The sequence below is a fragment of the Dermacentor andersoni genome, chromosome 6, assembly GCF_023375885.2.
Source record: "Dermacentor andersoni chromosome 6, qqDerAnde1_hic_scaffold, whole genome shotgun sequence".
NCBI classification, from domain to species: domain Eukaryota; kingdom Metazoa; phylum Arthropoda; class Arachnida; order Ixodida; family Ixodidae; genus Dermacentor; species Dermacentor andersoni.
This window is the reverse complement of record NC_092819.1, coordinates 12,757,842-12,783,306: the sequence shown is the minus strand read 5'-3', so window position 1 is coordinate 12,783,306 and position 25,465 is coordinate 12,757,842. Positions and strand designations below refer to the sequence as shown.

The 25,465-nt window shown below is 42.4% G+C and overlaps 1 protein-coding gene across 5 annotated transcripts in view; it reads right to left on the bottom strand.

Annotated features, from left to right (window-relative positions):
* LOC126521232 (kynureninase-like) overlaps nt 1–25,465 on the bottom strand; it is a 57,329-nt gene that overhangs the window by 14,183 nt on the left and 17,681 nt on the right. For all 5 annotated transcript variants that reach the window (XM_055065853.2, XM_055065855.1, XM_055065852.2 and 2 more), the window contains 8 exons: nt 23,040–23,163; nt 17,761–17,843; nt 13,448–13,509; nt 8,971–9,042; nt 8,800–8,874; nt 8,085–8,231; nt 5,827–5,925; nt 3,124–3,256 (listed from right to left, as the gene is read on the bottom strand). In XM_055065853.2, coding sequence (XP_054921828.1) covers nt 3,124–3,256; nt 5,827–5,925; nt 8,085–8,231; nt 8,800–8,874; nt 8,971–9,042; nt 13,448–13,509; nt 17,761–17,843; nt 23,040–23,163 — 795 coding nt within the window. The remainder of the gene's footprint in view (nt 1–3,123; nt 3,257–5,826; nt 5,926–8,084; nt 8,232–8,799; nt 8,875–8,970; nt 9,043–13,447; nt 13,510–17,760; nt 17,844–23,039; nt 23,164–25,465) is intronic.

Sequence of the window (25,465 nt, the reverse complement as noted above, 5' to 3'; positions counted from 1 at the left end):
CAAAATGCTTGCCAAGAACATTATTGAACCATCATATAGTCCATGGGCGTCACCTGTAGTACTGGTCAAAAAGAAGGATGGCTCATGGCGCTTTTGCGTGGATTATCGGCACCTTAACAGGGTTACCAAAAAGGACGTGTATCCCCTACCTCGGATTGATGACGCCCTTGACTGCCTCCACGGTGCTCGCTATTTCTCTTCTATTGACCTTCGCTCCGGCTACTGGCAGATTGCCGTGGACGATCTCGACCGCGAGAAGACTGCTTTTGTCACACCCGACGGTCTTTATCAATTCAAAGTGATGCCGTTTGGTCTATGTAACGCCCCTGCCACTTTTGAACGCATGATGGACTCCCTTCTTCACGGTTTCAAATGGTCCACGTGCCTGTGCTACTTGGACGACGTTATCGTATTCTCCCCAACGTTCGCTACGCACCTCGAGCGCCTCTCAGCAGTCCTGGACGTTTTTCGGCGAGCCGGTCTGCAACTCAACGCATCGAAGTGCCAATTCGGCCGTCGCCAGATTACCGTCCTTGGACATCTCGTTGACGCGAACGGAGTGCAACCGGACCCAGGCAAGATCCATGCTGTTACGCACTTCCCTGTTCCGAAGTGTGTCAAGGATGTGCGCAGCTTCATCGGCCTTTGTTCGTACTTCCGCCGTTTCGTGAGAAATTTCGCCGCCATAGCACGACCACTAACCGACCTTTTGAAAAAAGACGCTCCTTTCCAGTGGGGCGATAACGAGGCCTCTGCATTCTCTCATCTAATCGACATTCTCACAACGCCTCCCGTTTTGGCCCATTTCGATCCTTCTGCGCCTACCGAAGTCCGTACTGATGCCAGCGGTCACGGAATTGGAGCAGTACTGGCACAACGCCAGCGTGGCCACGACCGTGTTATCGCTTACGCCAGCAGGCTCCTCTCACCCGCGGAGCGCAACTATTCCATCACTGAGCGTGAGTGTCTGGCCCTAGTTTGGGCGGTTGCGAAATTCCGCCCATACTTATATGGCCGATCCTTTTCCGTTGTCACAGACCATCACGCGCTTTGCTGGTTATGCTCACTGAAAGATCCTACAGGAAGACTTGGTCGCTGGGCCTTACGCCTCCAAGAATATTCGTATACTGTCACCTATAAATCTGGCCGACTGCACAAGGACGCTGACTGCCTGTCTCGCTACCCGGTCGACGAGCCTGACGACGCCGACAGTAGTAGCGCCAACGGCATTTTCTCTGTCTCTGCCTTCGGTAACATCGCCGATGAGCAGTACCGAGACCTATCGCTGCGAGCACTTATCGAGCGTCTGCGCTCTACACCTACCGACGCATCCGTTCGCCGATATGTCCTCCAGGGTGGCATTCTGTATCGAAGGAACTTCCTCCCTGACGGCTCTGACCTTCTTCTTGTCGTGCCAAAACAGCTACGACAGACTGTGCTCTTTGAGATGCATGACGCACCCACTTCAGGACATCTTGGGGTAACCCGCACGTACGACCGCGTCCGCCGCCGCTTCTATTGGCCTGGTCTCGCTCGCTCCGTTCGACGCTATGTTGCTGCCTGTGATCCCTGCCAGCGTCGGAAGACACCTCAGGTGCTACCTGCCGGTCATCTCCAGCCGATCACCGTCCCTGTGGAACCGTTCTTTCGTGTTGGATTAGACCTGCTCGGTCCCTTTCCCACGTCATCTTCTGGGAACAAATGGGTAGCCGTCGCGACTGATTACGCCACCCGATACGCTATCACTCGGGCTCTCCCTACCAGCTGCGCCACTGACGTCGCGGACTTTCTCTTGCGTGACATTATCTTGCTTCATGGCGCCCCGCGACAGCTGCTTACTGACCGTGGTCGAAACTTCCTCTCGAAAGTTATCGCTGACATTGTGCGTTCCTGCTCCATTCAACACAAACTGACTACTTCATACCATCCTCAAACCAATGGCCTGACAGAGCGGTTAAACCGTACTCTTACCGATATGCTGGCCAAGTACGTTTCCAAGGACCACCACGACTGGGACATTGCCCTTCCTTACGTAACATTTGCGTACAATTCTTCCCGGCACGACACCGCCGGATTTTCTCCCTTTTATCTACTGTACGGTCGCGAACCTACCTTGCCCCTAGACACGGCACTTCCTCCTGCTGCGGTCTCAACAAGCGAGTATGCGCGCGACGCCATCGCCCTCGCTGACCATGCACGCCAGCTTGCCCGTGCTCGACTGACGGCCTCACAGACCACTCAGCAGTGTCAGTACAACGCCCGCCATCGTGACGTACAGTTTTCACCTGGTGCGCTCGTGCTCCTGTGGTCGCCCTCTCGTCACGTCGGACTTTCAGAGAAGCTCCTTTCGCGATACACAGGGCCCTACCGCGTGCTGCGCCAGGTGACGCCTGTGACTTACGAAATTGCTCCTGTGGCCTCAACCTCGTCCTCTCCTGTGGCATCTAGTGATGTCGTACACGTCAGTAGGCTCAAGGCCTACTACACTGCTTCCGAGTCCGATCTTTAGTCGCTCCGGGACGGCGCTTTTGCAGCCGGGGGTAGTGCTACGGCACAATATGCGCGATCACGAAAGGCCAGCAGTGTGAAGACGACGACGACGATTAGAAGCTAGCGCGGGCTGTTGCCTCTTGGCCAAGCGCAGCGTATTTTCCTTGTAAATATATTTGTACATAGCTTTTCGTCTGCGTCTTCCTACGTAACAATATTGTGCACAATGATGCCTCAAGCCAACGTCTTCCCTTGTGTGTTCTGTGTACTACGCAGACAAACAGCAGTGGTGCATGCAAGGTAACGTTTAACATGAACTCACCACTCTCATGTTAGACCAAAGGTTGAAGGAATTAAGCTTTTGCCGTCAACATCACTGCTAATTTTTGTCAATCAAAGCAACCAGCACAGAAAGCTTCGCTTACATCAATTCCCACAGTGCATGGGATCTGCATAATTTTACTGTTCTCCCAGTAATACTGTTACTGTTCTCCCAGTAATTGGCAAAAGTGTTTGAGGTTACTGCGTAAGTTTATCAATGTGACCATACTCGGCACTGGCACTCGTCAAAACAATAAGGACTAGATTTAGCTCATAGAAAGTATAACAAAAATTACTGCTGGCAGGACGTACCAGGTCTCATGAGGAACTTGGTCTCAATGTTGTTGCCCCACCAGCCTCTCAGTTCTGGAAGCCGTTCACAGGCTTTTCGGAATTTGTGGCTTATATATGCAACTCCAATGCTGCCGGGACCTGAGTTCATGTACTGCAGACAGGGAATGTGATGGATAGATATGTACTTTCAAAAGTTAACACATGCAAGAAGCCTCAAGCATATAACACTAAATAAGATTAAAATTAGCTTCCTCTTATGCACAGGAGAGCAAGGTGAAAATCGTTTTTCAGTACCATGGGTGACTCCTATTTGTCATGGCAACTTGTACCTATACTGCTGTTGGTAAGCACAGCTCATCATGCATTAAAATATATTTCGTGGAGAACCATTGGCAGACTCATCAGCTTACTTATATATATAGTTATGCTTGCTTAGAACATATGGCAACAAATGTTCCATGTAGTGGAATTTTGCATGTCTGTTAGCTTTCTGTTGCCTTTTACTTGTGATAGCAAAAGCAGTATATAAATCACTTGCAGCAGTGTTACTTTAAGGACTGCTGCCAGTACAGAAAGTGTTGAAGCACAAGTTTCCATGCACAAGGTTAAAATAAGAAAGTCATGAAGTGGTGGTGAATACGGTATAAGCAGCCTAATTAAAGTAGCAAGCAAAGTTACACGATTTATTGCAATAAGGGCTTCCAAGGGTTTTAAGCAATATACATAAAGGACCCACTCAATGCAACCAGTGAGTTAATATAAATTATTAGACAATTCTTCTAGAAACCTTGCAATGATTGAGCTAATAGATTATTTAGTTACAGATAAAACAATGGTGATAAAAGCAGCTCAATATTTCTACAATTAAAGTCACCTACAGTGAACCAAGTGAACAAAATACAAATCAAGCTGCGGTAGCAACTTCTGAGGCCATGATCTGCTGAGCAGTGCTGTTTTCTTCCAGATATAGGCTCGCACAGGGTGGTTGCCACACTCCCACAAGTAGTCCTAGCAGAGTGATGCAGAGAGGCAGCATGGTTTAAGAAAAATCCATTAAAATCAGCCAAACTGCGTATTTCTCCATGGTGACGTGCAATGAAATTAAAACACTTCTTTTCATATACCGTATTTACTCGCATAATGATCGCACCCCTGAATTTCGTCGTCAAAATTCGTTTTTTTTATTTCCCGTTTAATGATCGCACCCCGAACTTGCCGCAGCGATATGTCGTGTGCCAAGTCTATCTAATAATGATCGCGCTTACCATCTGTTGAATGCTACGCGAACGACTCTTCAAGACAAACCAGGCGGTCTGCACGCACCAAACATTAAGCAGAGGCCCCGTTTCATTCCTTTCGTCACTTTCCGCACTTCCATGACAAAAAAAAAGCTACAACCAAACTTGCCTTTATTATGTGTAGGCTTTATAATGGTTGTGGTCAACAACAACAAAAAAGGCGCCTTTCGATTCTTCTCGTCTGCACTCGTGGTCACGCAACAAATCGCGAGCGGCAACGGTAGTAGCTACGCTTGCACTGATACATTAGAAGTGCACTCTATTCATATGCCGACGCTTGTAACACAGCTAAGATATTCGCCCACCCTTAGTGGAAACGTGCTGTCTTAGGATAGTAGTGAAGACAAATGCCGCAGTTTCCGCAGCATGCCCGCCATGTGTTTCTATGTCACTGGTACCTAAGCGCGCCCATCTGTTTCTGTCCCCTCAAAGTGAACATGGCTATGTTATTGCCGCAAACTTGACGATATTAACGGTATTATTCATTACTGATACGAGAGAAACTGTTTCAATGCACGTAATGTACTCATGAGAAGAAAAAAATCGCGTTCAGTGCGTTTGGCATACCGTTCGGCTTGCTCCGCCGGCTGCCATCTTTGTTTTGCTGTCCCACACTACATACAACGGCAGCTGCCTATTTGTTGACTGGTTGCCATCCCGCAGCAAATGCGCGATGGAAAAAATTTTTTTTTGCGGGAAATTTAACCCGCGTAATGATCGCACCCATGAATTTGCGTCAACTTTAATTGACAAAAAAGTGCGATCATTATGCGAGTAAATACGGTACTGGTGGTTGATGGCATACTAATTATAAGCTTGATATTAAATGCAATGCGAGTTAGTGGCGCATCTTCACGGAAGCGGCACTAATCCTGCCCTATGTTTTTCATCTTCTCCCTTACAAAAGCTCTGTTCTCAGCAAAAGTGGTGCCTTATTTGACACTGAAGCATTTATCTATCACTTTAGTCTAAATTAATATTTACCTGAGCATCATGTCCAAGAAGAATTATTTAGCATAGCCATGGCTGAAAGGATTAAAGCGAATAATTCTGTTTTCTATATAGCCATGGTGGACAGACAAAACAACATGCAGATGACCGACATCATAGGAATGTGCACATGCTAGAGAAGGGGAATATAAATGTGCTGCCTTATGGAGCTTAGCTTCTAATAAATCATGCTGGAAAAGGCAGACAATTTGGACCACAGTCTCTGATACAAATGATGAGCAAGAGTTTGAAGGGCTTGAAGTCAGTAATAAAGGAAAAGTCAGCAAGAAAAAGCAACATAGGGGAGAGCGGAATAGTATGAGATTTGGCCCTCTGAAGACTGCATTTCCATGTTTTGCCCAGCTGCAAACAGCAGGCTTTTGTCGTAGATTTCACTAAACCGTTTGCATCTGTTGTGTAGTGAATGGCTCACCTTGTATGTGCACCATGCTGCAATGTCCACATCCCATTCATTTAGTTTGAGTGCCATGTTGCATACAGCATGAGCCATGTCCCAGAGGATGATGGCACCCTAGACAACAAGTGTAAATTAGGAAAAATTAAGAAGCTCATCGGGCCTAGCTGCTGCATCTTAATTGTACTTGCATATGTAGATAAGGGGGGGAGAGAGAGAGAGAGAGAGAAATGCAAGGTTAAGGAATAGAGAAAGAGGAGAGGAGTGTTAGTTAAAAAAAAGAGGCATTATAAAGAAAATCAGACATACTAAGTGAAAACAAGGGGACATGACTACACATACTGAAAAAATACAAGAACAAATTAAGTAAATAACCACTCAGGTAGAGAACCTTTCACTTACATGAAACATATATGCACACAGACAGACAGCATTTTGCATATATGCAGTCTAAGTGAATAATGTGACGTTCTACACTGTCACTCAGCACTTATGTTCGATGCCTGGTCTGTGCCCTTTAGGAAGGGGGCACCAGGCTGGCATGAACTCTTTCTAAGATGACCAATTTTCAAATGAAAAATGGGATTAAACACAAGTCATGATTGCTACAAATAAAGAAGAGATTACTATTTTCTGGCTCTCTGATGTCTGATGCACTGTTATTTTTTTGCCCATGTAGGTTATCTTTTCAAAATATACATATAAACCTCTGGAGCCAGGCAGAAAATAAGTGATGCACTGGACAAGTTAGGCGACTAGTATAAAAGTTTCTGCATTATGTCCTAGCTCATTTGTATCTAAAGTAATAATGCTAATTAATGAAGTTCACCTTGCCAAATTTTGACCACAGGCAGTTTCACACCTCAATTTAAGAACCTGAGTGCCTGCATTTTGTCCTCATTGCCATACAGCCATAGCTGCCAGCAAATGAAACCGTGACCTTGTGCTCAGCAGAAAGCCAGCTGTCTAAAGCACTACTCATTATCATACATCAGCATACACAGAGCCATGTTCACTGCAACTACATGCACAAAGTGTGTGTGTTATGTTTAAGTGCATTGCAGTGAAGCAACTATTTAGAAAATCAAAAGCGGACATTTCCTGAAAACATTATCAAGTTCAGGCTATAGTTGCTGTATTCAGCGAGTTCTGCCAGTTTGTCTCAGCCACACCAGTGCCAGGTTTATATGGCAAAATTAAGCAATGCCAAGTTTTGTGAGCTGCAAATACAACTTTGACAATTTAGAAAGCAGTTGCAGCAGACACTAGTTGCACTAAGCATTGGTAATCCAGCAAAAGATGATGCAGAGGCAAACTAGTTGCCATCAAGGTTTTTGCATCAGGTAGCAGATCAATGTGTGCAGCTACTGATGTGGTTGACCTCAGATAATGATAAGTAAAAGTTTGCTTTCTTATTGAGAGAAATTATGGGTTAAAGTAACATATTGGACCAGTTTTTAATACATGAAGAAGTGCACGTGCTGAAGAGTTGTTTGCATTTAGTAATTAGATTGCAGAAAATCAGTTTGAAAATTTAGGATGAATTACCAACATCTAGCCTATTCAAAACAATGATATCTTACATCGCACCATAGGTGTGCACTGCTAGTGATATGAAGGTGAATGCAAAGACAAAAAACTGCTGCACAGGAAGCCCTTCCTCAGTTATGGTTAGTGCTTTTGTCTTTGTGTTCCTCTTCTAGTCATGTGCGGTGTGCATCTAAAATGTCGTACCATCAACGCATCAACATTCATCATCATAGTACTACATCTTATAGTGGCTTTCTCACTATGTTGATTCAATAAGATATGTCTCCATTTGCTTTTACAATACACACTAGCACATTAGTGGATCATCTGCCATTTTCTATATTTTTTTTTCTTCATAAGTGTTGTAACTGCAACATTCTTATTATTTCTTGGCTTAACTGAAGCTGACAACTACACGTGGCATTCTGGCTCCCTATTTTATGTTTCCCTCAACCTGGTTCTCTTCCTCTCCTTCCTGCCTTTATATTGCGACGGAAACTGAAAATAAACATCCATTCTTCCAGCTTGTCAGCTTGCGTCTGGCTTGCCTTCGTCCAGCGCAGTGTCCGACTAACAATGTAACAATAAGGGTGAGTGACATGCAGTGGCATGTGAACAATGTGTTACAACCCACATCAGCACTTTAGTGGATCATTTGCCACCTTATAGATTTTGTTTTTCTTCACAAGGGCGAGTGACATGCCGTGGCATGTCACTGCCTGCTGCAGCTTAGTTGTCCAACGTACCTTTTTGCGTGCTGCTTTGGTGATCCCAGGCACATCAAATACTTGCCCAGTGTAGTACTGGACTCCAGGCAGGAGCAAGAGGGCAATACTGTCACCTTCCGTCTCAATAAGGTCGTAAATGTCCTCCTCTCTAAGTAGTTGTTCGCCCTACATGAAAAGTGCAAAAATAAGGTGCGTGTTAATAATCATGGGACACAGCACAAATTATTGTCTATGAAATTGAGAGTACATTACTCTCTATACAAGGGAATGAGATTGACCTTGGAAACTACATATCAAGTCTCTTTTAGCTTTCTGGCTGGTTTTGCATTCACCGACCTCCACTGATTTTTATATACTGAATGCGTTCAGTTTCTTTTATGCATCATGAATGTTTTAGTGGCATGATCAAGAATGAAATTTTTAATAAGTGTTCAGTAATGTCTTATCATCATTTTTGCTTTGTGTCAAAACTTATTGGTGATAATGGGACATGAAAGTAAAACCTTATCAAAACACAGGATATAATGACCATATGCAGGTGCCTTTTGTGTGTCATCAGTAAGTTGTACTTTTAAGTCGCATCATCTAGAACAAACTTGCCCAAGGAAACTTTGTGGCAATTCATTGGGCACATGAACGAAGTGAAGACAACTCTTCAAGGAGCTCCGATTTCCATGACCTTAGTCAGGCAGAACTTACCTTGCAGCTTAAACTAGATATGAACACAGCATACCTGTCTTGGCTTTAGGATGAGAAGATTAGATGCAACATCAAGGCCGTGGTGGGCTACTTGAGACTGTGCAGCATACTGCGAGTGTCATGAAGAGGACAAACATAGTGGCATGCCATAAACATTTTTTTCTCATAGTGTACGGTTCACAGTATCACACGTTTACTTACTGACCATGTCTGATGGAAAGGCATATGACTCGATGACCATCTTGCATCGTTTTCCTTGTGGCCTGTAGTATGTCATCTGAAAGAAGGGTTATATGTAGTATCGTAGTAACATCATCTAAGATAGACTAGAACTGTGGGCTGAGACAGCATTAGCCAGATTTCAAAAATGAAAGAGACAACGTTGGAGCTAAAAACACCAATGATTCTCAAACAACATGGGTGTAACTACTAACCAATGACAACTTGGTGCCACACAAAATTCTTGTTACACCTCAATACAGTGCTTATAGTTGGAGGAGGCTTTAAAAGAACGATATGAGTTGGTATTTAACTGGCTACATGGGATTCCTTTTTGAATGAGAATACCTTGCAAGTTGGTTCAGCTTATCAGAATTTCTGTTTAACAGAACTAATTGCCCAGGATACCACATTATATAAAAGCAAATGGGCATTGTTTAGTAAATTAGAAATTAAAATATAACCAGCATGAATAAGGAGTCCACAACAACAAACTTCTTTAGAAATTCTAGAAAAATGCATGAATCTTTAACCCTTTGAGGGTCAATGACATAAATATACGGCGCCGCGAACAAGTCCAAAAATGGTTGATGCCATATATTTACGGCGCCGTGTGTACGTTTAAAAAGCGGGCCAATTTCCTAACTTTTTCTTTCCTGTCATGTGCTGCCACTATGTGGGAATACAGGTAATTTTTTTCGCGCGCCTCCCTCTCTCAGTTTTCGTTGCATGGTTTATTTTAGAGCTAGTTTGCTCCTGCACGTCTATATACTACCACTCGCGCATTGGCGCGCGTGCAGGCGGGCGGCAGTTTCGGTTTTGTTCCGTGGGGGGTTTCGGCTTCTTGCGCTTGCAAAACTGATGGCTATCTCGTTACTAATTGCTCAAAGGGCGACCGCTTGTTTCTCGCTCGTTTATTGCTCACAGGGGTGCACATAGGAAGGATGCCGCCGTGCATGCATTTCCGTTGCTTTTTTTTTTGACACTCGCGAAAACTAACTGCCTCTTGTTGGCGATAAGATGAAGTTTATTTCCTGTTTTTATTGTTGTTATTCATGAATGAAGAGTACATATATACCAACACAAAATATTTTTTTCTCACTTTCCGGTCACCCAAGAAAAATTGCAGCAAATGTTTTTCGAAATAACTCTCTAAGAAGAATTGGAATCTGCAATAAAAAAAATCGACCCTGGGCAGTCGCATATGGCGAAAGAAATCGACCCTCAAAGGGTTAATTATTCAGTTGCGGTCGGTCGTTTCAACAAAACTGACAACTGCATTTCTTTTGTCACAAAGAAATTTAGACATCTTCTCAATGCACATGAGGGTAGCTCAAGCCCCATGCTTCAGAAACATTATTCTATTAGATGTGACTTGCCTCATTACATGTTACATGCAGGAGTACCACAACTGATAATGTCCAATACTGCCAATTTAAAAAAGTGCTTAAACGGACTGACAACCAATTTTTCATGGCACCCACTTTTCTTAGTGCAATGGAAAGCTTACCAGCCAGAGCGTCTAATCATGAAGTAGTAATGAGGAAAACACCGTGGAATGTTTTTTCAGAAATTTTCGATCTGCAGTGAGGATGAAGTTGTTGACTGGAAGCATGCTGAAAACTGATAGGTGAGTGCAATGGCGATTATAGGCAGGCACTAGTGGGAAGCAGACAAGTGCAGCCGTAGGTGTGAGAAAGTATTATTTTGTTTACCAAGTCGATGTTCCTGCGATTCATGTTTCCTAGAGCGTTAACGTATTTCTGCGATAATAGCTACTTCTTTTTGCGGTTTCCTGCCTAATGCTTCGGTATTTTACTAGTCAAAACGAAACCAAGCGCACCGAAAACGAAATGACGCTTTTACACGTAATATGCGGTTCGCATTGCTGTAGCCAAGTGTGCGCTTCTGATTTCCTATGTTGTCTCTCGAGGACCTGAGCGAGCTGAAACAAAGGATTTTAGCTCGCATACGTGCTCAGAATTTAGATCCTTACGTAGTAGCACCCGAACGTCACGCTTCTATGGGTGAAAGCGGCAGCGGAAGTGACGAATCCGACTTGCACGATAGCCCATCGTCCCCGCCACAAACTGTGGAGTTCTCACCCGTGCTCTTAGGACACAGGAACGACAACACAGTAGTGCAAACTTTCACAAAGGCATTTATTGCACCTTTCATAGACTAATGCCTGCTAGCCAAGTTGCTATCCACAAAACATGGTGATGGGTGTGCGAAAAATTGCGGAAGTCCGACTCACCGCAACCGGGTAATGAGCGAATATGTTCGCCCCACGCTGGACACTAACGCCTGGTCATTCGCGCATACGGTCACGTGAACAGTGGCGCGTTCGAACGATCGTGTTCGTCCATCCCGGGGTAAGCCTCGCGAGATGGTCTCGCAGAAGCATGGATTGGCGCATGCGCAGAACGTCTGGGCCGCTTGCCGACCCTGAGCCAAGGAGGAAGAGCCTTCTCCTTTTTGAGCCCAAGTAACCCCGCTGTTAGGTGGCGTTAGCAGAGCCACACTTGCGCCATCTCTCGCAATGCGCTTCAACCAGACCGACTGCCGCTAGCACCAAGCCACGCGGTGAAGAGAGATTACAGGAGACGAGAGCTATGCAGGAAAACAACATATCAGGGGACGCGTGTGAGTCGTGCATCCCCACAAAGCAATGTGCCTGGAGAATGCCAATTGGTAAATGCTCATTACACTAGGCCAACCCGACACCGACTTCAGCCTGCCGACTGTCGGCGACAGCATTTTTTTCCTTCGTGATAATGAAACTCGGGGTATTTGCAAACTCGTGCTATACTCGCGTGCGTACAACAGCAACAATGGGGACGACATGAGCGCAGCTTGTTAGCATGGGCTTTCTTTACTTTGTAATACACAGAGAATAAAGCGCAGGTGTCTAATAATATACTAACTGCAATTTTAAGCAATAATTATGCTGTACTTAACTACAGCCGACTTACGTACAGCAATCTCTTGACTTTATTTTGAAGTATGAAGATTTCACTGCAGGCCTCGCCACTTACTAGTTTTTCCGAGTTCTTTTGCCAACTTAAAATTATATTTCCTACTTAAATTCCAAACAGCGTGCTGGATTCTATCACTATAAATCATGATCATTTCATTTCTATCAACGTCTCGCAACACATTCTGGCCAGTTGTCGGTCCTTTTAATGTTAACAAACAACACAAGGAATTAGATGTGGAAAATAATGGAAGACCCAGTGACAAATAAAAATGAAAGAGCATTGCACAAGCCAATATAGTGGATATATTATTGTAAAAACTATAGTACAGGCTACAATAAACTTACTGTGGGGACATTAACCCTGTGGGATCCAAGAACTTACTCCTGGAGAGGCTGCTTTTCTATATCACATTAGAACTAGCTCTGCCTATTCACAAGCATGGTTATTTAAGACTGGACGATCCATTTCCCCGCTTTGTGCCTATGTGGCGAAACGGTGATGTGGAACACTTCACCTGGTTATGCCTCCAATTTGATGCAAAAAGAAAGGCGTTGCTTCACAACTTACAGAAGAGAGGTCCACATGCGAACTTAAAGTCATAGTGTTCCCTCAAAGCCCCGCAGTAATCAGGGAGTTCAGCGACTGTTGATGGCTTTTCTTTCAGACAAGGAGTTGATCAACGTTTGGTGACGCACCCTTGCTAACTTATAAGATACTCAAGCAGAACAGTTACCGCCAAGAATGCTAGGCTAAACCTGCCTGCTCCACACCACCAATAACACCTATTGTAGGAGAATATTGCAACAAAAACACATGCAAGCTGTGCTTTGTGCTCTTCTTTCATATTGATGCTCTCTGCCACATTCTTACGTAAAGCAAATCAGAGAGAGAAACAGAGGCTCTTTAGTGAAAACTTGAGAGGTTTGCCTGGCAGCACGCCTAGCATGCTACTTGAGGTGAATGCGATGATAAACGAAAGACAAACACGGCGAGCATGAGGGTAAGCAATGCAAAGCAACTGGCCCTTTAGTGCTCTGTGACTGTTTATTGCATTATTATGCAGCAATGTGAGAAATCATGTCACCTAATGAGCACAGAAGAAATGGTTCATGTTGGCCAGTTTTCCCTCCCTCCCTTTTTCCTCCTTCTTTCGATTACATTGTGCACATGTGAAGATAAAGGTAGTGGCACAAAGAAAAGGGGGGGAGGGAGGGTGACATCCAAGACAAATTTGAATGAAAAAAGAAATGGTGCTGATCTCACTGACATTTTGTTGAATGACATCAATGAGAGAGGTCGATCACTCACAGTCTCTGTTTGAAGTTTTGTGACTGTAGGAATTATGAGATAGTTCATTTGAAAATGACTGTCTAATTCAATTAAAAAAACGAAGTCAGACTGCTGACTGTCAACTACCAGACGGCGTCATTTTACAAGAATTTTTGTGCAAGACGTGCAGTATCCTTTCAAGCAGTTACTTACCATGAGCAAGTGCAAATTTACAGTGAGACCATTCATGAAAACAATCTCATCTGGATCAGCCCCTATAAGGGAGACAAAACCAGGTGTCAGACTCTCTGCAAGAATGAATGTGCAACCACTGCAGTGTGATTCTCTGTGAAGTATTGACATATACTGCCCACAATATTCACAAGTACAGCTCAAGGGCAAGTTGCACTTCAGTTTTGGTTTTAAAAATGCTTGTGAGGATTATAAAGACCTTTTATTTAAAGAAATCAGAACTAAGTCAACTAAAACGCTTGCATCATCATGCCCTGCAGGCTATATATCTATATCTTGCAATTTTCTAGGTATATACTACAATTTTAGTAATACCTAGAGGACACTGTGTGCTACACAAAGCAAATCATAGATGAGCATAGTGCTAAATTCTACAAGCATAAATATTTCCACAATCCTTCTGCTTGAAATATTGCTTGAAAAAAGGGTGATGTGTGGCATGGTGGTGATTATAGCCAGTGTCAGTAGTTGCAGAAATATGTGCCTAGATGTAGTTAGTTGTGGTATTATTTTTCTTTAAGTGAAGATGCCCTGGAAATTTTTTTTTTTGCCACCGGTATCTAGGAGACTATACGATACCTGCCATTATCTAGCACCAAAATTAGCTCTCTATAAACATGGTGGAAGCTTTTCACATTCAGCAGCTTCTTTCCTCACACAACCGTTTCCTTTTTCCTAGCAATTTTTCATGGCTGCATTGTAAATTCCTACGGTGCACCAATTCTTAAAATATGTTTAGTCACAATGATGTACTTCTGCGAGGAATATGCATCTCAAAGCATCGAGCACTTGCAAAATCGTTAGAGGTAGGCAAACATAATTTTTATTGTATACAAATAGTAAGTATCGAATATCGAATTAACTGCCAAATAGTCAGATGCAGACACATATATTTACAGCAGGAATATTTACCTCGGTATAATTATGTAGCATGCCTTAGTGACTTATACATAGAGGACAGCTAACTATCAGAGTCAAATAATCAGCTTTAAACACAAGATCACCAATTGAATTGTCATTAAAAAAAGTGCATGAGTAGCTTCTCAACAACTTTAGAGCCTGGTTGCAAACAAGCCCTCCAAGAAAATGTCTCTTGTAGACTAGCTTTCCGAAAAGACCATATATATAGTTGCCAAAAAAAGAAATTGTGGAACAGTAAAAGAAAAAAGCTACTGAAGGACTTGTCTACTGTAGACACACGTAAAATAGCCCATTGCAAGAAAAACAACACTGGTTGTAATGTAACAGCTCAACTGCTACACAACTATAGACTTCCAAAAACACTAAATGACACAGGGCAAGGAGAAATCGGAAGTTGTCATGTAGATATCCACCACGAAACCATAAACAAAGCTTGCATTACCCATTTTGTTGCTGCATTTCTTTGAGAAGTTTTGTTGTCCCATTTCTGAGCATTAGCAATCTTTTGTTTAGCAGACGGAGAACACTAACTAAGCTTAAACAGTCACTTGTTACAAAGTATTTGGTTAGTTCTGAGTATTTCGAATGTACTGAATGGTTCATTTTTGAATACAAATCAAATATTACACACTCACTATTTGTACTCGTATTTCAACTTGATAATTCGTATGAGACTTCCTCCTTCTCGGTGATTAAATTGTGAAATGACTTACCCCATGCTCTTAAATCATCAACATCTTTCATTCAAATATGAACTTAAAAATTTCATTTCGTATAACTAGCTGTCCTCATTAACTTACTTTGTATATAAAGTGTGTACTTCGTTTGTTAAATAGGTTTCACAATTTAAATTGATAATGTGAGAAATTTTTTATTTTACATGTATGACTCCTTGTACAAAAATCTAATGTATTCCTTTTCACTACTTTGTCCACTTTTATTTACGTGTAGATTGCATAATTTTACACTGCTGTATTAATTAATCATTTTGTACCAATCTCTTTGTTAAAGGGTCACTAAAGGCAAATAAGAAGTCGACGTGGGCTGTTTAAATACCATTCCAGAAACCTCGCAACTCTTGTTTCAGGCCAAGAAAGGACTTAGCTTACGAGAAAATTGCATCTGAAGGGTCTGAATACTTTTTTCAAAATTCAAATCTCCCACCAGCCAACCGGGGGAGTGGTGACGTTGCATACGCCATCACCACTCTTTGCTGCCATCGGTGAGTAAAACGGTGCCCAACAGGCAGATGCGCCAAGCAAGACAGAGCTGTGGATTGGCCGCTGCAGCTGCTTTTTGGTCAAGTGGCATAGACCATTCGGGCATCCCGCGGCATAATATGGAATTCTCACCTACTTGCAGTTTGTGAGAGTTTCGCAAGCCAGCAAAACCAGCGCTGCACTATGTGATCAGGAAAGTACTGAAACGCGGAAGCATGGGCGGCGCAGAGTCGAACGAAAACGAAACATTTCGACCGCCCGCGCCGTTCTCAAGGGTAATTTCAATTAGTTCTTTTTTCTAAAAATTAAATAAAACTGGATAAGTGGCATTTTATTTCATCTTCTAATACAATACAATGATGTTTTTTGCAACGAGTGGTTGAGTACTAGTGACAGAATTTAACTGAAGAGTGCTTTCGTCATCGGGCAAGTGCTTGAATGTCCCAGGGGAGTCTCTAATCATGTCCTGCATTTACCTCAGTTTCTCGATTACTAAGGCCCTGTTGACGATATTATTGATGCCTTAGAGATTTCCAAGCATTAATCTATCACTTTAGCTTGACTTCATATTTGCCTTTAGTGTCCCTTTAACCGAGGGTCCCACTGCAGTCGTTTGGCTTTTCATTTGTATAGTACTACTAACAACCATGCGTCTTAAATGAACAATAAACTGAAACTGAAACTTCAAATATTTGCCGACCTCTAGAAATCATATTTGTTGCCTTGCAAAATGTGTAGCCCAGCCCTGGTCTCATTACTACTACTACTGACAACAATAATACACATGTGCCTTTTAACACACACACACACAAACACACACACACACACACACACGCACACACACAAATAAAAGCTCTCTAAATATATGTTATGAATGCATTGTTGACATTTGCACCAAACAATGTGCCATAAGTCTTCCAATATTGAGCATAAAAAAGCCATGCAGGCTGACTACTAGCTTTCACTGCATTGTACACAATGGATGAGAGGGATATTCGGGTAACATCCAAGTGGAAAAAAAGTTTAAAAAATTGTGGAGTTGCATACAGGTAAAATTTATAAACACTAGCTTGGTATGCGCATCATTTTGTCTGTTCTCAGTATTCTTAAATAAACCTGAGCACTCAATATGCTGATCAACATGTTACAGGCTTACAGTATTCTTTAAGGGACAGCAAGAGGTCAAAACAACACTTACAAAATTAGATTCCTTCTTGCGCAACCAATCAGAAATAAAGGAAACATGTTGTAATTAAAACCTTTAGTGCACAATAAAATGGCATCGTCACATTATTTATCATCAATTAATGAAAGCTTAAAACAGATTCACACAGTTCACAGAATTTTGCTTTACTTTGCACCTATTTTGTACCAAGGTATCTTAGGTAAGTAGACAGAGGGTGTTTCAGTGAACATTGTGAGAATAACTATGATTAATGCATGACAGCAAAGAAAGTTTTGCACTTAGGTGTCATCTTTTTTTCTGGCTTGTGCAGTTAGTTAACAATCATTAAAAACACTCAAACATGTGCAGTTTGAATGTGTGCCCATTGAATATGTGCAATTAACTGACAGTGCAGTTTCAAGTAGTCTCCACTTTGCACATCTATTTCTTCTTGCACTTGCTCCACTTCAGTCATGCCGACAGCAGGCCTAAACTCGCAGCTGTATATACTATACCCTAGCAGTAAGGGAAGAAAGGTCAAGATTGGACCACGCTGGCCCTAAATTGTACATATGTCAGAATAGAGTGGACATATATTGAACCCCTATAGTCATACATACAGAAATGCTGGTCCAGCGTTGGCCCTAGTGCAAATTGGGCAGCTGAGAAAGCCAGTGTCTTCTAAAACGCAAGATGCAAATGTGCCATTTTACATCTAGCTGCTCAGGAACTTTTTGGGTGCACACTGTCCTCTGCTACGCTTGCTGGAAGAACACCAATATCTGGTCGGGCAGTCACGATGAGCCAAATGTGTATGTTGCATTGTGACCATTAGCACTGCTTTGGGCAAAGATGTAAAGTCTACAGTTTAATGAATGCAGCGTCCAATTTAAAGATTTTGTCTAGTAGGTGAGTAACTACAAGTTATATCAACCAAAGAGAAAACATTGTAAAAAATTAGGTCGCACCTACGATGTCTGCCATGAGCTTCCTTGGGTAGAGATCACACGTGGCTGCCGGCAGATACCCATGCACATGGCACTCTGCACCACTGCAAAAGTTATTTTAGAAGTAGTAACTAAACTTAACTCCAAGACACTGAGAAATCATAAAACATGCAACGGTTATTAATGCAGCCCAACACAGCAGTGTTGTTAGTAGTGTCTAGCTAAACTACTACCCTGTGAACTATGAACGTCTCCTCAACGTCTACAATTGACCCAAACGTCAACGTCTTTTAAGTCACGTGCATGTTACGTCTTACATACGTGCTGTTTTTATAAGAAAAAGTGTGGCTGTTTATAGGACGCACTATCTTCATGATTCTTAGGCTACCAGGAAATGTATTGCGGATGTACATAGGATATCATTCAAGCACCAATCGGTAGTTATACATTTATTGGTGCACACCGTTTGAACAGTATCACCTAAAGTTTGTCCATATATATATATATATATATATATATATATATATATATATAATTGAAAAATAAGCATTACTTACAACTGGTAAAATAGAAATAATTTACTTTTGATAAAGGCTGGTCTTCGGCTGGCCACAAAGTTGGAAACAATTTAGTATTTAATTATTAACGATTAATTATTGTATTTATTTGTATTTTACAAAAAATTTCCTCAAATATATATATATCCAATGTATTTTGTAAGGACCTGACAAAACTTTTTCGACCATGCATGAATAGCTGTCCTCCCAGAGGCTTTTTTTTTTCAGTTTCCTTATGACATACATGTTTCATCCACTTGTTTAAATTATAGTTCATTACTATCATGTTTGCATGTCATATGTTTGCATCTACTCTCCTATTTACACGTTCAGTTCGCTCTTAAAATGTGAGCTAATGTAATGATATACTTGAACCAGGTGTGAGGTCTTGAATCTTGAAGAATAGGGGCTCTGCTCGCCAATGTGGCGTGTGAGTGCTAACACTTCTGCGTTTATGTGACGTATCTGATCTTGCTGTGTGGCGTTCTTCCCCTTGCACCTGTCACATAGTGCTTACTAGGGATATAATATTCAACATAGCAAGTAATATGCAAAAGCCCTGTGACACCAGGCAGTCTCGCAAGTTTCTATTTCTCAGCAACGTTATTGAAATTTTATGTTCTATTTACGGTCCGTCAAGAAGAATATGCTAAACTGTCCCTACACAGTAATGTGAATCTACAAAATTTAATTTTGGTAACGCGGTTGCAGCGCATTTCAGCCTTACACTAATATCCAAAAAATGTAACGAATATTCAGCAGAGCTATTTATATAACATCTTTTCAACGTAAAAAAAGAGGACTTTTGACAGTACCATCAATGTTATTTTCACGTAAGCTAGAGTAATCTCAGCCTCTATTGGAGGTCTTCAATCTCCAACTGATACATCTAATGTACCTCCAGGCAATGTTCGTGGTTTATAGGGTATATGTGCTCAGTATAGCCCGTCCTGCTCTAAGCAGCTCTGGGAATAAAACAGTAAGTTGCATATGCAATAATCAACATTTACATCACTTTTGGCCCTACAACCACTGAAATGCTTCAAAGATCAAAGCCATTGTATAGGAGTGTATAGCCAAACAACCATTGCAAATGTTCAAATTAAAAAGGATGCCCTTGTAGTAAATAATCATCCCAAAACCTGGTTGCTTTTCTTCATTTTTTAGCCTACATGTTATGCTCTTTAAGCACTATGCATGCTTGCAGAAGGGAGATAAGTCAGTTTGGCTGACAAACCTGCAAAAAATTACTAGTTTACAGAATATATGGCACCGGCTTCATAGTAAGTCCCTCAGCTTTTGTTTTTGTTTTTTTCTCAGCAAGGCAGCTTCCAAAAGTGCACTACAGTGCCTGATTTGATTTTTTCTTATTAGCCCTTTCAGTCACCATGTGGAGATGTAGCTTATTTTTTAATCTTCTGGCAGTCTCGCCCGTAGATGCCCGGACAATTTAAAATCTTAATTAATTCCTTATAGGGTTTTACGTGACAAATCCACTTTCTGATTATGAGGCACGCCGTAGTGGAGGACTCCGTAAATTTGGACCACCTGGGGTTCTTTGACGTGCACCTAAATCTAAGTACATGGGTGTTTTCGCATTTCGCCCCCACCAAAATGTGGCCGCCGTGGGCGCCGTGGCCGGGATCCGATCCCGCAACCTCATGCTCAGCAGTCCAACACCCTAGCCACTAAGTAACCACGGCGGGTTAAATTAAAAATCTTGACCATAGCCTTGAATGTAAAAGTAACCCTCTGCTAACTAAAAACAATATGTCACTTTATTATGGAGCGTACAGTGGTACAAAACAATGATATTTTAACAGTTTTCCTAGCAGATCTGGCAAAAAATTTGAAGTGTTACTCTGTATCACTGTCGTTAAATAGTGTTCTTTCTTGCACTGGAAAACATTCAACTCAATAATAGCTAACACATCTACTTGCAAAAAATATTTCAGTTGTTTTCATGATATAATGCACCATTTGTAAAATGTCAATTTTTGTAATCCATTTTTGAAATTGCTGAAAAAACGAATCACCTGTTCATTGCAGGTTCAGATTACACTGAATTAGCAGCTTCCAACTTTGCATTATATTGTTCTTCCTATGCAATGACAATTAAAAGTTAAAGCAATATTTTACTGTAAGTCTTTTATCAATATTTGAGTGTTCTTACTAAGGCCTCCAAATATTTATTTTCTAAAAACATAGTTTGTATGTGTGTGTATGTGTGAAAAACATTTTAGGGGTACTACAAGCCACATAATTTAGTTGCAAATTGTAACCACACCAATTTATGTAAATTGATAGTCACCAAGCAAGTCATTCATTGCCTTACCCAACCTGCAGGCAGGCAAGAAGCTGGCCCTTTTCAAATCTGCCACTCTGGCAGCATTATGAAAGATATGTTAGTGGGCAGGACAACATTGTTCCATGATTCTTTCTGAAGCCTTTTCATTCGCTTAAAGCAGGTATGATATGGTTGCATTCATATGAACAAGAGAATAGCTAACTTTACATACAAGGCATGATAAGCTTGTACCAATTTTATTGTACCATGTTTCTGAAGCTCAGCTTTTATTTTTTAAGCAATGTTTATATGATGTGCACTTGGTATATATGTCACAGTATTATTATGAGGTTTTAGACAATCGTTAAAGTCCTCAGAGACCATTTGTCAGAGCTTGTTATCACAGAATAAAAGGCAGGCACCTTGCACATTGTCAAAACACTGCTCTTCAATAAATGACCTTCTTTTCTCGCTTTATCCGCTACTAATGAAACCGTAAAAAAAGTTATAAGTGGAATAAGCAGATTGCAGATTGAGTGCAAGCAACTGACAACTCTCATGACATTGCATTCTGTTTTTTTGCCATAAATCTAAAAACTTTTGACATTCTATGGCGGGATAATCACCAATTACACTGAAGGAGATACAGTAAAACCTCGTTAAACCATACCCACTTGAACAGTAGTTCCGTTTTAAAAGTAGTAAGGTCAACTCCCCGACTCAACGGCCATTGAACATAATGTGTTTTGCATCCGCATAAACAGTACCAGCTTATTGCGTACGTGTCGGTTAACACATAGTTTTTCCACCTTTCGTCGCGCAAGCACGGCGGTGCGTCATCTCCATCGGGCGGTCCGGCAGAACAACAAGCCTCAGAGATCGGAGCAATCGCCTCCAAGCGCCCTGTGTGTTTGCGTGTGAAGCCACATCAACATCAACATCATTTCGGCGCCGAGCCAGACAGCGTTGTGGCTATGTTGTGGCGTCGCGCAAGCGAGGAATCATGTCATGCCGAAGCTTGGATAAAAAAGACGCCGGGTGCTCAGGATAGAAGAAAAATTAGACATCGTTCTTGCTATCGAACGTGACACAAAGAAGTCGGCGCTGGCACGCGACAGGGATCTGCTGTTGACTACGGTGTGTGGCATTTGGAGCATTTGGAACTAAGCAGAAGTTGCTTGGCAGCGCTGCTGCAACCGTGAAGAGACGTCAGCTACGAGGTTCAACTTTTCACCATTGTTGCTTCTGTTCTTGCTGAAGTATCGACTAGCTACAGTGATGAGGACGACACGGAAAGTGACAGCATGGGCGATTCAGGCCCGACCGTGGCAGAAGCTGCGCGTTACGTCAGCCTCATGAATGCAATTGTCGCGGCGAGAACAGCACCCCACAATGAAAAAGGCGCCCCGCGACTTGTGCAGCGCTACCGCACACGTGCACAGAGAATACGTAACGCCAACGAAGAATCTGCCATGCGAGTGTTTGCCAAGAGAGGGCTGGCTGAAAATCTGGCACGCAGCTTCAGTAAGTTTTAGGCCGCTGTCGTCACTGCTAGGCCACTGCGGCATCAAATGGAAATAACACTTTTGTCGCGCGGAGTGAATAAATACTGCATGTTTTTTTCCCCTTTCATCTCTGAGTTCCGTGTTCTGATTTTGACAGGTAAGTGGGCACGAGCTCATGCTATTTCGGTTAAACAGTACTACCGTTTAGTACGTACTTTTTCCGAGGTCCGGCTAATTACAGTTTAACGAGGTTTCACTGTATAACTTGTCTTGTAGCAAAAAGACAAGCATAATGTAAAATAAGTAGTGCAGTCATCTGGCTATGCAACTGGGCACAGAGGGATGTCCTACCTCGGAGCTCCAGATTAACTTTGACCATCTGGCGATCGTTTAGATTGCACCCAAGTTTCAGCAAATGGATGTTTTTCACATTTTGCCCTGATTAAAGTGTGGCCATCACAGCTGAGCTGAATCGTCCAGCTTAGTCCTGTGTCAGAGCACCAGCCTTAGTACTTATAACCGCCACAAGTGACACACAGCACCAAAAATGAAAAAACATGATAGTGTAGTTGACTGACCTGATCATATGAGTGGCACATCAATCAGAGGGACATTCGGGCAGATAGACCATGCAAAAAATAAGACAACTGTATTGCAATAAATTTGCTCATGCATGATCTCTTCAATGAACTACCCAAAGCACAAGTTGTGTTGCAGTGTATCCCAACCCAGAAACACACATAAATATCCATTATTGATGGGTTTATTGCATTATCTATGTCTAATGTTCTAGTGTGGTTACCATTTGTTAGAGTATATGCTTAGATATATTGCATATTACGTTGTATTGTAGATTCTACCCATTTTTCTTTCGACCTCCTGCCTGGGCCAATGACGCCTGCAGTATTGTATAAATAAATGATTAAATAAATAAAATGAATTTTTGCTCACGTTTTACCCCAATTGTCAAGAACCTTCTGTACATGGCCATCAGCAGCTTTTGGCTTGAGACCTAATGAGTGGCCACACAAGTAGATGCACTCCTGTCCAGGCACCTTGATGAACTGTGGGTCAACTGCAATGTGTAGAGGGTGTGCTCCGAGTGAATATTTAAGTAACGTACACTGTAAACAAAAGTACACAAACCAGGGATTCCCCAATCACACCTATTATCTTCGTTGCCTATGCATGTAACTTGAAATCAAGGGCTGAAGTCCAAACTTGTCATTGCAGACTTTTAAGTGGTCTGAGTTACAAATAAATTCAGTTACTTCATCGAGCCTGTGGGCCATATAATTTTGCTTGCAGGTGTACCCTCAAGAGAATTTGCTTGAGATAAATTGTGTAGGCAGTTGGTTTGTCTGTCATTGTGATAACATATGTGCTACTGATGCGGAAGGCTTCACTGTACTTAAAGGAACACTCAACATTAACTTTCAAAACTGAAATGCTGGTGTCCTTCAATATTTACATGGTGTGCTTAATTTACAATTTTACCTGTACAGCTAAACGCCATACATGCAATCAACCAAGTGCAATTGCGAAGAGAGGTTAGAACATTTAAGCATGATTTTAAAGACTAAGCAGGCAGCAGACTTGGAAGAGCATAGGCAACACCACCTTATACAACTATGTTAAATTTAGTAGATACCATAAAACCGTATACCTCCTGACTACTGTTTCCACGAACAAACTGACTTTAAGGGACGCTAAAAAGAAAAACTCAGTTTAGGCTGATAAACTATTCTTTAAAAACTATTTTCCCTAATTTCGTAATGCAATAAATATAATGCCGTTCATCTTTACCAATAAAAAATTTGCTATGCCCAAGCAGATGTCATCAAAATTCATGACATCATGGCGAGATGGCGCAGGAACTTCAAAGTGGCGTCGCCACACACCTTTCATTTTACTGCGGATTTGTTGGCTTGCCAAGCCGCTCCCACCAATGTTTGTAGGCTATAAGCCTTGGCCCGCACTTTAAGAGTAGCTTCCTGCTATAGCAGAAGGGTAGTCTAATACACATCAAATCATTATTGCTCTCTTCAGTGTCCTTTTTAGGTTGCTTTTTTGTCACCGGTCCTTCGAATTGTGCCGATGATCATGCCATCTATGATCGACAAGCTGGAGAAAAAGCACATTTATCGCAGTGATCAATCAATGCGCATTTCTGTGTGGCACACTTCACAATGCTTTGTCTTGCAGACTTGCATTTCGGTGTACCGCCGATATTTTCGGCGCACTCAGGGCAATGAATAACTCAATCCATGGAAAACTACTAGAGCGTGCCCCACTCATCAAGAATTTCCAGAGCACATCAATGTGGTCGATCAAAGGTTTAATTCAGCAGCAACGTGAACTCCATAAAGCAATCTTTATTTTTCCACCAAACGTCGCACAGCGCAAGAACATCTAAGGATCACTGTAGTTGAACGTGCACAATACTCTGAGGGACTGTTGTATGTTCTATGCTGTTCTCAGTAAAGTATTTGCCTCAAGGTTTTGTTTGCCTGCTGTGAACACTGATGTCACAGAGTTGACCTCCCAGACCAGTTATTTTAAAATTATTTTTGTCTGTTTGATAACTTTTTCTCTGTTTTTATACAAGTCGTACTGTAAACCTTGCGCGTGATAAGAGGCGCAGAGAAAACTGAAACAAGCGTGGTGCGTAGATTACGCAGCAACAACCGTGTCTTCAAAGTATTACACTGATGGTGCTATTTGCTTCCTCCATTTATGCATATGCAGCGAGAACAGCTAAAACGAAAGCCCATGCGTTTTTCTCAGAAAAGCCATTTTCCCTAACAGCAGAGATGACGCCACAAGCACAACACCTGCATCGCACCAATAGCCAGCAGCAGAGCGAGTATCCCGTCACAAGGCACACAACACTGCCTCCCGAAATGCGCCCAGCAGCAAGAAGGGAAGGGGGGGAAAATAAACAGCTGGGGGTCATGGTGTGAATGTTATAGAGGCCCTCTGCTTTGAAATGAGTTAGAGAAGGCAGGAAAGAAAGCAAAAAAAGATTTCCAGCAGAAAACACTGGTATATAGACAGAAGGGCAGAAGCCGTGCCACCCCACTGGCATGTGTGTTCTTTCCGTCTGTCCATATGCCGTTGTTTCCTGCTGGAAACCTTTGCAATGTCCTTCCAATGAGCTAAGGCAAACACTGTTCTTGCGGAATGTGGCTTCCGGGCGCTAGTCAAGGCAATGGGACAGAGCTCTGTTGCGAGGAAGGTATAGCTTGCTTCCTCGCACCAAGGCCTGGAAACAATTTAGAAAAAGTTATTGCGGCAGAACACCTTTCACAATTTCCAGTGCACAACTAATTTCCGACAAGGCCTTTCAGAGAGCCTTCGAATGCGAAATATTCATT